This window comes from Diorhabda sublineata, chromosome 2 (assembly GCF_026230105.1).
Source record: "Diorhabda sublineata isolate icDioSubl1.1 chromosome 2, icDioSubl1.1, whole genome shotgun sequence".
Classification (NCBI taxonomy): Eukaryota; Metazoa; Arthropoda; class Insecta; order Coleoptera; family Chrysomelidae; genus Diorhabda; species Diorhabda sublineata.
The window spans coordinates 38,447,421-38,460,765 of NC_079475.1; the positions used below are offsets into that span (position 1 = coordinate 38,447,421).

Here is a 13,345-nt window from a genome sequence, read left to right on the forward strand (position 1 = left end):
CTAGCCACTTCAATGTTGACAGTTGACAGTTTCATTTCGATGATTTTGCATAAACTTAAATTTTAAATTTTCTGAAATTATTCGTTTTGTCTAAATTAATGAATAACAATGAATGAGTTATATCATTAAGTACATTATATTGCTCAATAAATAAAATGTTTATAATATTCTATTATTTATTTTCTTTCCTAAAAAGTTTTGCATTGGGCAAAACAAAATAGTTGTTGTTATCACACAGAAACGTCACTTTCTTAGCGTCGTAGGAAAAATAACTTTTCCTTTATTTGGCCACACGCAATTTTGCAATTAAATAGTTTTGTAATTGAATAAAATTAGTATAATTTGTTGACAAATTTCCATCAATAAACTCGCCATATCGTTACCATAATAAGAAATCGTGTATCAAAAATGAAACTTGAATTACAAAACCGGAAAAACCAGTATGAAATTTTATGTACTATTGAATAAAAATCAACTGGGAAATCCTCTTGACACGTAAAAAAAATTATATGAGAATGATGTACGGGAAAGGGGAATAAAAATCTGGCTCAAGCTTCAATTTCAAAATCTACAATAATTTTTCAAGGCAATACTGTACGAATAGCTCGCAATTGTTGAAACAACAATTTTAAAAATCATGGTATTTGTAGAAAACGTAGTAGTCCATTATTATAACTAAATTACTCTTATATTGATGACAGTGGCGAGAGAACTTGATGAATCCGTTCTTTAGCCAATTGACCTACGATAGGGAATGACACAGCTGCAGCTGTATCCAATTAAATCACCCAATAAGCCATCCATAAGCTGCTTGATCCAGTCAACGTTTTCCTACAATAGAAGCATACCTCAAGAAGAGCTCAGAAAGAAGCTAAACATTCAGATTTAAACAAGATAAGATTCTATTTAAAAAAATTACTTTTTGGATCCAATTTGGAGCTGTTAAGGCATATTTAGAAATGGCAGATATGTTTTTCCATGTAAAGCAAGCTCAAGCTAGATTCAATGCTGATTTCAGATCATTTTATTGGGCATTTACCTTAATTTATCTTTTTTCTTCCATTATAGGTCTAAAGCTTATTCCTTCGTCGATATCTTGGCTCTAGGTTGTCACTCCAACTCTTTCGTGGTCGATCTCTACTCCATATGCCTGAATCTGAATTCTAAAACTTTATTTTCCAATTTTAAACCTAATTAGTAAAAGATCTTAGACTGCACCCGTTTAAATTTAAGTTTGCGCAATAGATGAAGATTTCAACCAAAGTTAGTTTTTTTTGGAAATTATCAGAATAAAAATACCACGAATCCAAATCATAAGCTAGTCCATTCACCAAAAGGCTGCGATGAATTATAGGTTAGATCGTTGTGCGAAAATATCAGACAATTTTCTGGTGTCAGAACTGTAGAAGTTATAAACAAAGAATATAGTTCCAGAAGGTCGGGACAACCTCATCTACCTCAATATATTTCCTTTATCTTGGATATCTGTTTGTGGAACCTTGAGTTGGTTATTTGGGACACATAATGCGTGGCAACCGGTTTAATATCCTCCAGTTGATTATGATGGGTAAAGTTGAAGGTCGTAGACGAATTGGAAGGAAACAAGCCTCAAGATAGAGAGGATTTTGCCATGCCGATCGCCAACGTCAAGGGGATTCGATACGGCATAATTTTGTTATTCTTGTGGGGGAACTAACCGTATCCACATGATGGCTGAATCTTCCTCGTGTCTTATTATATAAATAATAGAACCCTAACATAAGTCCAATTATTTTATAATCATCGCAAATTTCCTACTTGTAATTGTACTGGATTTTAACTAATATAAAAACCATTCGTACTACATGTGCTATGGGAATTGATAGGGGAATCAAATTGTAGTAGTACAACAACGGATAGCACACTCCTCATGGTAAAGATATGAATTCATCATAAAAATAAGTAAATCTTCTTCCAAAAGGTCTAATCTAGTTCATGTGAAAAGTGTTTGGTTCGTTGTCAAGTCAAAAGTTTTCTCTTCAACAAATTAAACAGATAGACAAGTTTAAACTAGCCTGTGAAACGAAAGAACGTTTTGTGATTTATACTTTTTGGACCAAAACATCTTCGTCCGTACATGAATTATTGTTTTCGTTCTCGTAAATTAAAAATTTTACAATCCTAGGCGCTATCGGTTGAAATTTGTGCATTAATAGGCAATCTGCATAGTCTAGGCAAAAATAACCGTCGAATTTAAAATACCTCGACGTACCTTGGACTACAACGTGTAAAAATTTGTATCCACCATCCAACAGGAGCTTTGGCAATAAAAAACGTTCGGAACGGCCTCGAAAAACCACAACTTCTAAATGTAAACGTATCAGTAAACGTGATCTACGGACCTAAAGATATCAGCTCGATCAATGAATTTAGGGATCTGACTTTCAATACTTCTGCAGTGAAAAGGAGTTTAATAGAAGACTGGAGTCTCAGTGCGCAAGTCAAAGAAAGAACGGATGCGAGATCCATGTTTAATCTCGACTGTAAAACACGGCGGGGGCTCGGTAATGGTTTGGAAATGTTTTGGAGGAAAGACAACTAGACACCTGGTAAAAATTGGAGGGAAAGAATTGGGACGGAAAAATGTACCGAAAGAAATGTTTAGGCCGTCACAGTCACCCGATTGAGATGTAGGACAAATTAGAAAAAGCAGTGTCTTATTTCTACTGTACATTTTTGGAATATTTAACGTGATCTACGGACCTAAAGATATCAGCTCGATCAATGAATCTAGAGATCTGACTTTCAATACTTCTACAGTGAAAAGGAGTTTAAGAGAAGACTGGAGTCTCAGTGCGCAAGTCAAAGGAAGAACGGATGCGAGATCCATGGGTAATCTCGACTGTAAAACACGGCGGAGGCTCGGTAATGGTTTGGAAATGTTTTGGAGGAAAGACAACTAGATACCTGGTAGAGGGATTTTGAGTAATTCGAAAGAATTGAGACGGAAGAATGTACTGAAAGAAATGTTTAGGCCGTCACAGTCACCCGATTGAGATGTAGGACAAATCAGACAGGGAAGTCAAAAAGCAGTGTCTTGTTTCTACTGTACATTTTTGGAATATCCTGAAAGCAAAAAAAAGCCTTGAGCAGCAGAGCTCCATCACGAAAGTCGAATTTTTCGTCGAATGAAGAATTTAACTAATACACAAACAAATCTTTCAATAAAATGATTTTCTTGGAAATGATATCAATTCTCAATCTTATTTCTTTTTATGGAAAATTTGCTATTCCTCAATAACTTTTCATTTCACAAGTTAACTCTCTCTCTCTCTCTCTCTCGAATGAAAATTCATAATTTCAATAGACCCGGTGGTCTCGAACCCTCTTGTTCAATTCCAATTGACAATAAAGAAAAAATTGTGATAGGGGGCGATCCAGTTCAACAATTACAACGATCAAAATGATTTCGGGCGTTTTGTGCTAGAAGAACTGAAGAAGAAAACTTTGATCTTGAGAAAGACAATTCTTCAACATCACCCCTACTTGCATGCGAAGTTCGAACCCTCTAGTTAAACTTTTTCTGGCCAAAAAATAAGAAAATATAACAAAAATGACCATAAAATGAAGAGGGGTGGAGATGGAAAGTTTCGACCTTAGACAGGAAATCATCTCGCAACTAATTGAACCTACATGTGAAAATTCATTTTTCAGTCGCTTTTCGTTTGACCTGCAGAGGTGAGCAAAGGTCAAAAACCACTTTTTTTGCACTACGACCCCTCGAAATATTCATTTGTTTTCAACCAAACTCTAATAACATCAATCCGCCGCCAAAAAAGCCATGTATGCTAATTTTGAACCAAATCGGACCCATAGCAATTGCTCGAGAGACGAAAATAAGAATTGTAGCTTAAACAGATATATAGATATATATATATAAACTACAGACATTCGAAAAATCATCATAATCGTGTTCAGGAGGTCTCAAAATATGGGAAAAATGATGTGCCCCCCATTTTTCTTCTAGTCATGCCTAATAGTCTAATTTTTCCTTGAAAAATTGGACTAAAAAGAGGCTGCGTCGATATAACGCAAACTATAGGGTGGGTAAAAACTTGTGTACATTATACTAAAATTACGTGGACAACACATTGGAATATGAGGACTGGTTTGAGTTCCAAAGAAATACGATTTAATCGATTCAAAATCAAAATCTGTTTCAAGTAAAACATTGAAATCACCTTTCATCTTTTACTATAAAGACACTAAAAAATTGTGACCTACATTATTGTGTTTTATCAAAAAAATTATCATATATTGCTGATTGCAATCCTGTTCCCGCACTCGTACGTGTCAACCGTGTCCGTTGGAAACAAAGTATAGTAATGAAAGCTTTGTTTTAACTGTAAACATACCGTAGCTTAAAATTTTGTGCGTTGCGCTATACACACACACACACATCTCTAATTCTCGGTAATCAAAAAATATATTACGCGGAAAACCTCACCGAGCTATATATATTCCGAGCCACACGCCAAACCAACATCAGTTAGACACAATCATCTGAACAGAAGTCATGCTTAAATAATTAGTGTAGTTAATCATTACTGTGAATTAAATAGTGATTAAATTTAATAATTAATTATTATTATAAAAAAAATATGTTGGTTTCTAATGAACTCTGGAGCTCTACTAAAAGACAATCTTTAAAAAGAGCCGTGTCCTGCCAGGAAAGGATCCCACCGAATTCAGAAGACCTGCTCGATAATTCTCCTTGGATGAAAATTATGACGGATTTAGCTGTCAAGTCCGCTATAGCGGAATACAAGGTAGTTTTTTAATTTATTTTTTTTTTTTAATTTAATTTATCGGTAAAATTATATATTATCATTTATTCAATGAATTATTTTATTAAAAACAAAGTGCAATCACCTCTTCGAGTCCATGACATCTCGCCACGATTTCCAAGTCCTTTGTCGTGGTCTTCCCAATGTCAGGATGTTTATTTTCGAATACATGTTTTATTTTCTGAAAGAGATAATTATAAATCTAGTAAATGAATCAGGGCTTTTAGCACGTTTTCGTCTTCTACTATATTCTTACAATCGAAGAAAATGATTTTGATTATCGACGGTTATTTTCAGCGTGAATTGAATCATTGTATTTCCATTAAAAAAATTTTGTTTTGGTATAAAACTAAATATTTCATCTTCAGTAACAATTTTCGTAATATAATAAATGCAAAACTTACAAATCTCACATTAGGATAAAAAAATATCAATATTGTCAAAAGTGTTAATGAAAATGACAAATTTTATATACAGCAGAAGTATCGGGGGTCCTACGCATCCTAGAAAACTTAGAATTGAAATAACGCACCGGAATTCGGTCCTCTCTTCTAGAATTTTATTTGTTGTCATTATTTATCTATTTAGAAATATTTTTTGATTTCATCAACACCTTCAGCATATCAAATTTTTCATCCATCTTCTTTATTCTTACCTAGATTTCAAGCTTTTAAAGAAAGCACAACATTAATAGTTAAATATTATTAATCTTAATTCTCCAAACTTCTTTCCATTTTCTGTAATTCTATACATGTACTTTTATCATTTATTGAATTTATTACATTTTCGTCAGCTGATCAAAACTTATCAGTTTCATCAAATCTTTATTAATCGAATCTAAATGAATCGATATCAAATAAATCACATTATCTATGTTCCGAATGTATGCAATTTCATAGAAATCGATTCCATAGGAATCGATTCTCAGCATCTTGGGTAGATGTTTCTAGACAGATGTCATAGAAAAACAGAAAAAGATGAAAGAATCGAATACATATAAATTAAAACTATACGAATCGAATATGAATGAATATACTTCAATTAAATACATATTTTTTGTATTTCTATACATATACTTTGAAAATTTAAACTTAATTTGACGTTTGACATTATCATTTATTGAATTTATTACATTACTGATCAAAACTTATCCGTATTATCAAATCTTTATTAATCGTATCTGAATGAATCGATATGAAATAAATCATATTATCTATGTTCCGTTTGTATGCAATTCCATAAAAATCGATTCCTTAGGATTCCATAGGAATCGATTCTCAGCATCTTGGATAGATGTTTCTAGACAGATGTCATAGAAAAACAGAAAAAGATGAAAGAATCGAATACATATAAATTAAAACTATACGAATCGAATATGAATGAATCTACTTCAATTAAATACATATTTTTTGTATTTCTATACATATACTTTGAAAATTTAAACTTAATTTGACGTTTGACATTATCATTTATTGAATTTATTACATTACTGATCAAAACTTATCCGCATTATCAAATCTTTATTAATCGTATCTGAATGAATCGATATGAAATAAATCATATTATCTATGTTCCGAATGTATGCAATTTCATAGAAATCGATTCCATAGGAATCGATTCTCAGCATCTTGGATAGATGTTTCTAGACAGATGTCATAGAAAAACAGAAAAAGATGAAAGAATCGAATACATATAAATTAAAACTATACGAATCGAATATGAATGAATCTACTTCAATTAAATACATATTTTTTGTATTTCTATACATATACTTTGAAAATTTAAACTTAATTTGACGTTTGACATTATCATTTATTGAATTTATTACATTACTGATCAAAACTTATCCGTATTATCAAATCTTTATTAATCGTATCTGAATGAATCGATATGAAATAAATCATATTATCTATGTTCCGAATGTATGCAATTTCATAGAAATCGATTCCATAGGAATCGATTCTCAGCATCTTGGATAGATGTTTCTAGACAGATGTCATAGAAAAACAGAAAAAGATGAAAGAATCGAATACATATAAATTAAAACTATACGAATCGAATATGAATGAATCTACTTCAATTAAATACATATTTTTTGTATTTCTATACATATACTTTGAAAATTTAAACTCAATTTGAAGTATGAGATTATCATTTATTGAATTTATTACATTACCGTCAGCTGATCAAAACTTATCATTATGAAAAAATCTTTATTAATCGAATCTAAATAAATCATATTATCTATGTTCCGAATTTCAATTTCATAAATCTCACAGAAATGCAGAATAAGAAGAAGAAAAAGGAATCCAAGTAATTTGAATATATATTAATCGATTCCTGAGGAATCGAATATCAGCATCTTGGGTAGATGTTTCAAAAGAGACGAGATGTGATTAAAAAACAAAATTAGATGAAAGAATCGAATAAATATGGATTAAAACTATACGAATCGAATATGAATGAATCTACTTCTATTAAATACACTAGGAAGAAGCAATATTTTCATTTTATGTAATTATATACATATTCGTTGAAAATTTAAACTCAATTTGACGTATGACATTATCATTTATTGAATTTATCACATTACTGATCAAAACTTTTCCGTATTATCAAATCTTATCTGAATGAATCGATATCAAATAAATCATATTATCTATGTTCCGTTTGTATGCAATTCCATAGAAATATATAAGAAGTATTTTGAATATATATTAATCGATTCCATAGAAATCGAATATCAGATCTCGGGTTCTAGACAGACGCGATGTCAAAGATGAAAGAATCGATTTATATCTGAATATAAATCGACTCGAAATTTTAATCGAATATACATATTTTGAATTCATTCAAATAGATTCGATATATGTATGTAGATCTGGTTAACATTACATAATTCATAACAAAAAAAAATGATAACAATATTGATATAAATAATTGTTTTTGTCAAATCGTAACCTCTTGGTTTACGTTCATTAAAATTGATTCGTAACTGCATAGGAAATGTTTCCATTGTTTCAATTTTATACGACTTGACTATTTCGTAATACAAAATATCATTTGAAAATAAATAAATGCGACTTTTGTCCGATATAATTAAGATGCTACTGTCTCTGATATTATAATGATGTCAGCTGCAATTTCAAAAACATTGATATCCTTTCGATAGCCTTTTTGAGATATATATATATATATATATATATATATATATATATATATATATATATATATATATAAATATTAAAGAAAGTTGTCACATTCACAAAAATAATTATTTTCTCATTCTACTGATATTTACCATTTCATTTTTGCTTGAAGCCAGTTTTTGTAATCAATTATAACGTCAGTTTAGTGTACTGGACTATAAGTCTTTTTTATAAACCCATTGTACTGTCCAAATCGTTGTTAATGAAAAAAATTATGGCGCCACATTTTCCACATCCGATTCAGATTCAAAATTTTCGCCATGGATCTGGATAAATAGTGATCTGACAGTGATCTTGACTAAATGATGATTGTGGTGTGAGTTCAACACCACCAAGTTCCTCGATCTTGTTTGACATTATGTGGTTCAGCATTATCTTGTATGAGAACCCGTTTTCGATTGGATATTTTCACGATAAAACCTCATACATTGATAGGTAAATCATGTATGTAAATCTTCCATTCCACCAGATACACAAGACTTTCCGCTCGAATCGACCTCTCTTTACGAAGGGTTCTGGTAATTGTTGTTTGTCTTACCACCATGTCCGGGTTTCGCTTGAATCTAGGATAATTCGATAACTTTTAGAGATCTGACCTAATTATTTTGAATGGCGATGTAAGGTATCTGCAGAAGGTTCAAGGGAGTCCGATAATTGGCTAGTACTGGTGCTGGGTTAGTTTTCCACTGCTTCCCACTCAGGTGGATAATCTGAACGCGAATGTGTCATGTGTCAAATCTTCACTATTGAAAAAATTGACCAAAAATTAAAAAAATCAAGTTATCCATATAGTTAGAGGGTTTTGGAATCGCTCATAACGAATTCGATGTCAAATGTATAGCAACTAACCCCTTTCAACCTCTAACAACCACTGGGCTTGTATTTCAGCCCATACTTTATAAGGAAATGAAGTTTCGTATTATTTCCAAAGTTTTTAAGATCGCTGATTACAAATTTGATGTCAAATCCACAAAAAATTATCCCTTTCATTACTAGTAACAATCCAGTTGCATTTCAGACTGTACTTCATAGAGCAATGAAGTCACATAGGTCACTTCCGAGGATTTCTCATAGACAAATCCCTAACTGAGAAGTTTTTTTTGGTTTTGGTCAGATTTTTAAGACACCAACGCCGTGCTGTCCACTCGTCAACTGTGTCTTCTACTTGAATTTCTTTGCTGAATCCATTAAATAAGTATCAGAAATCATTATAATAGAAAAGAACTAGCTCTCTATATTAGAACCTGAGATATAGATCTTTGAATGTAGAAAAATTGCCAAAAATCTACAAAAATCCATAACTCCACATTGAATGTCCGCGCCTAGCTCCTCTCCAACTCAACCGATTTGAGTGTTCAAAAACTCAAAAGAAAGAAGGTATTTCAGCGAGTGTTCTCAAACCAAAACGAACTCTGTAGCTATATTAGAACCTGAGATGTAGATCTTTGAATGTAGAAAAATTGCCAAAAACCTACAAAAATCCATAACTCCACATTGAATGTCGGCGCCTAGCTCCTCTCCAACTCAACCGATTTAAGTGTTCAAAAACTCAAAAGAAAGAAGGTGTTTCAGCGAGTGTTCTTAAACCAAAACGAACTCTGTAGCTATATTAGAACCTGAGATGTAGATCTTTGAATGTAGAAAAATTGCCAAAAACCTACAAAAATCCATAACTCCACATTGAATGTCCGCGCCCAGCTCCTCTCCAACTCAACCGATTTAAGTGTTCAAAAACTCAAAAGAAAGAAGGTGTTTCATCGAGTGTTCTCAAACCAAAACGAACTCTGTAGCTATATTAGAACCTGAGATGTAGATTTTTGAATGTAGAAAAATTGCCAAAAACCTACAAAAATCCATAACTCCACATTGAATGTCCGCGCCTAGCTCCTCTCCAACTCAACCGATTTAAGTGTTCAAAAACTCAAAAGAAAGAAGGTGTTTCATCGAGTGTTCTCAAACCAAAACGAACTCTGTAGCTATATTAGAACCTGAGATGTAGATTTTTGAATGTAGAAAAATTGCCAAAAACCTACAAAAATCCATAACTCCACATTGAATGTCGGCGCCTAGCTCCTCTCCAACTCAACCGATTTAAGTGTTCAAAAACTCAAAAGAAAGAAGGTGTTTCGGCGAGTGTTCTTAAACCAAAACGAATTCTGTGGCTATATTAGAACCTGAGATATAGATCTTTGAATGTAGAAAAATTGCCAAAAACCTCCAAAAATCCATAACTCCACATTGAATGTCCGCGCCTAGCTCCTCTCCAACTCAACCGATTTAAGTGTTCAAAGACTCAAAAAAAAGAGGGTGTTTCAGCGAGTGTTCTTAAACCAAAACGAACTCTGTAGCTATATTAGAACCTGAGATGTAGATCTTTGAATGTAGAAAAATTGCCAAAAACCTACAAAAATCCATAACTCCACATTGAATGTCCGCGCCCAGCTCCTCTCCAACTCAACCGATTTAAGTGTTCAAAAACTCAAAAGAAAGAAGGTGTTTCATCGAGTGTTCTCAAACCAAAACGAACTCTGTAGCTATATTAGAACCTGAGATGTAGATTTTTGAATGTAGAAAAATTGCCAAAAACCTACAAAAATCCATAACTCCACATTGAATGTCCGCGCCTAGCTCCTCTCCAACTCAACCGATTTAAGTGTTCAAAAACTCAAAAGAAAGAAGGTGTTTCGGCGAGTGTTCTTAAACCAAAACGAATTCTGTGGCTATATTAGAACCTGAGATATAGATCTTTGAATGTAGAAAAATTGCCAAAAACCTCCAAAAATCCATAACTCCACATTGAATGTCCGCGCCTAGCTCCTCTCCAACTCAACCGATTTAAGTGTTCAAAGACTCAAAAAAAAGAGGGTGTTTCAGCGAGTGTTCTTAAACCAAAACGAACTCTGTAGCTATATTAGAACCTGAGATGTAGATCTTTGAATGTAGAAAAATTGCCAAAAACCTACAAAAATCCATAACTCCACATTGAATGTCCGCGCCCAGCTCCTCTCCAACTCAACCGATTTAAGTGTTCAAAAACTCAAAAGAAAGAAGGTGTTTCATCGAGTGTTCTCAAACCAAAACGAACTCTGTAGCTATATTAGAACCTGAGATGTAGATTTTTGAATGTAGAAAAATTGCCAAAAACCTACAAAAATCCATAACTCCACATTGAATGTCCGCGCCTAGCTCCTCTCCAACTCAACCGATGTAAGTGTTCAAAAATTCTAAAGAAAGAAGGTGCTTCAGCGAGTGTTTTTAAACCAAAACGAAGTCTCTATCTTGAATAGAACCTGAGATGTAGATCTTTGAATGTAGAAAAATTGCTAATAGTTATGAAAAGATTTTATTGATTTCGTACAACTTCAGTTACATCATGGCCTTGTACTAAAGAGCGTTCAAAATACTTACTTTGCCAAAATCTTACTAATTAAAAATTTAATATAGACAATTGGCAACATCTTAGTTGTGGTATACGTGATATTTTTCATGCGTACGACTACAATATTTTTTTCAAAAGATAATGATACTGTTTTGATGGTAATAAAGCGTTTTTTTTATGCCAGGCAATAATTTATAAGTGACTTTGGACTTGTTTTGTCCAATAAATATTTTATTATTGCTTCTAATATTCAATGATTTAGGTATTTTTTTTTCAAAATAACTTCATGTTTGTAGATGTTGTTGACCTCTTATTAAATAAAAATAAAAGTTTATTTACAGGTACTTCTAGTGCAATAGAATTGCATTCTATACAAATTATAGATTCAGAATCGTTGATCTATTTTATGGTCAGTGTACCAAATAAAAAACAAAAATTACTGTTGCGGAAAATATTTAAACCATAGTTAAGAAATAATCAAATCTTTTTCCTATAATATTACATCATAAACGATAAATTTCCAAATCCTATTCAGTGAGTAATGGCACTTGCACGTCTGGCACTTTCTTGGTAAATTCTTGAAAAAAAAATTGAAAATCAACAGTTTTCATTATGAATAGAAAAAAGATTAGTATTTGTCCACATGAAAATTTGGGTTTTTAAACAGTGAAAAACTTGAAAATGTAATTTTTTCAAAAACATTTCGAATTAAGCAATTACTTGATTACGTTATAATAAAACATTTTGGTCTTTATTATGTCAGTTTTTTTTTTCAATATTTTCCTATAATTTCTTAAGATCATTAGTTTAAAAAATTAAAAAACCATATATCCCTAAAAAATCAAATATTGACAGTCCTGAGTAGCTGAGATTTGAACCGCACCTTTCTCAGTAAATAAAAATTTTACCTACTCGCGTGTTGTATACTTTATTTTTCTGACTCATGCCAGACATTAGACTGTTTCAATAATATTGTTTAAAACCACGAAAAAAAATATAGAGTCCTTAATATTGATATTAAAAGGTGCCTCGTCGAAAATTTCAATTTTCCATTTGATTAACGTGGGAAAATTTTTTTGAAATTCTTTAACTCTTTAACAAGTCATCGGACTAGTTGAGTCAGAACATATTTTTGTAGAGAATTGAACGCTCTACAAAAAAATAATCTTATAATTTTTTGATATATTCACTTTTTCAAAAGTTATTTAACGCTAAAGATGGATTGATTTAAAATTTTTACATTTTTCCAATTTTCCGACGCAACCATCAACTTTATGATAAAATTTAATAGAACTTGTTTTGTAGAACATTCAATTTCCTATAAATTATCTCTCAACAAATTTTTGATATTCTTTACAGATCGTAATTTATTTCCAAAAATCTAAAATTGAATTTGTATTATAATCACTTTTGGGCACTTTTTTGTATATCCACTTAAAACTAGCAATAAGTATTGTAATTGCTCTTCATTTTTTATTGTTTATTGTTCAATTATTGTTCTATTCTATGTGAAGAAATTCCGGTGTAATTCCAAAAATTCGCTTTTTTTCATTTTTTTTTTTTTCAATAACTTACGAACGAATCTACCGATTTTAACCGGATAACCGTTAAAAGTTCTGGGAGTTTTTTAGTTTTTTGCAAATAACTTACGATGTGTAAAAAATATCAAAAATTTTTTGGGAGATAAATTATAGGAAATTAAATGTTCTACAAAAAAGTCTTATTAAATTTTCTGAGAACATTAATGGTTGCGTCGGAAAATTAGAAAATAGTAAAAATTTTAATTAATCCATCTTTGGCGTTAAATAACTTTTGGAAAAGTAAATATATCAAAAATTCGCTACAAAAATATGTTCTAACTCAACTAGTCCGATGACTTAATGAGTTAATAAATTCCAAAGTTAGAAAAAAAAATTTGTTTCATGGGCGCT

At 31.7% G+C, this 13,345-nt stretch overlaps 1 protein-coding gene across 27 annotated transcripts in view; it reads left to right on the forward strand.

The window, feature by feature from the left end:
* Nucleotides 1–13,345, forward strand: part of LOC130440507 (cAMP-specific 3',5'-cyclic phosphodiesterase) — a 266,092-nt gene that overhangs the window by 239,183 nt on the left and 13,564 nt on the right. The window contains exon 1 of one of the 27 annotated variants that reach the window (XM_056773723.1): nt 4,433–4,808. The exons of the other annotated variants lie outside the window; for them this stretch is intronic. Within the exon in view, the coding sequence (XP_056629701.1) occupies nt 4,641–4,808 (168 nt within the window). The 5' untranslated portion in view covers nt 4,433–4,640. Of the gene's footprint in view, nt 1–4,432; nt 4,809–13,345 lie in introns of those variants that run through there. 27 annotated transcript variants of the gene reach the window in all.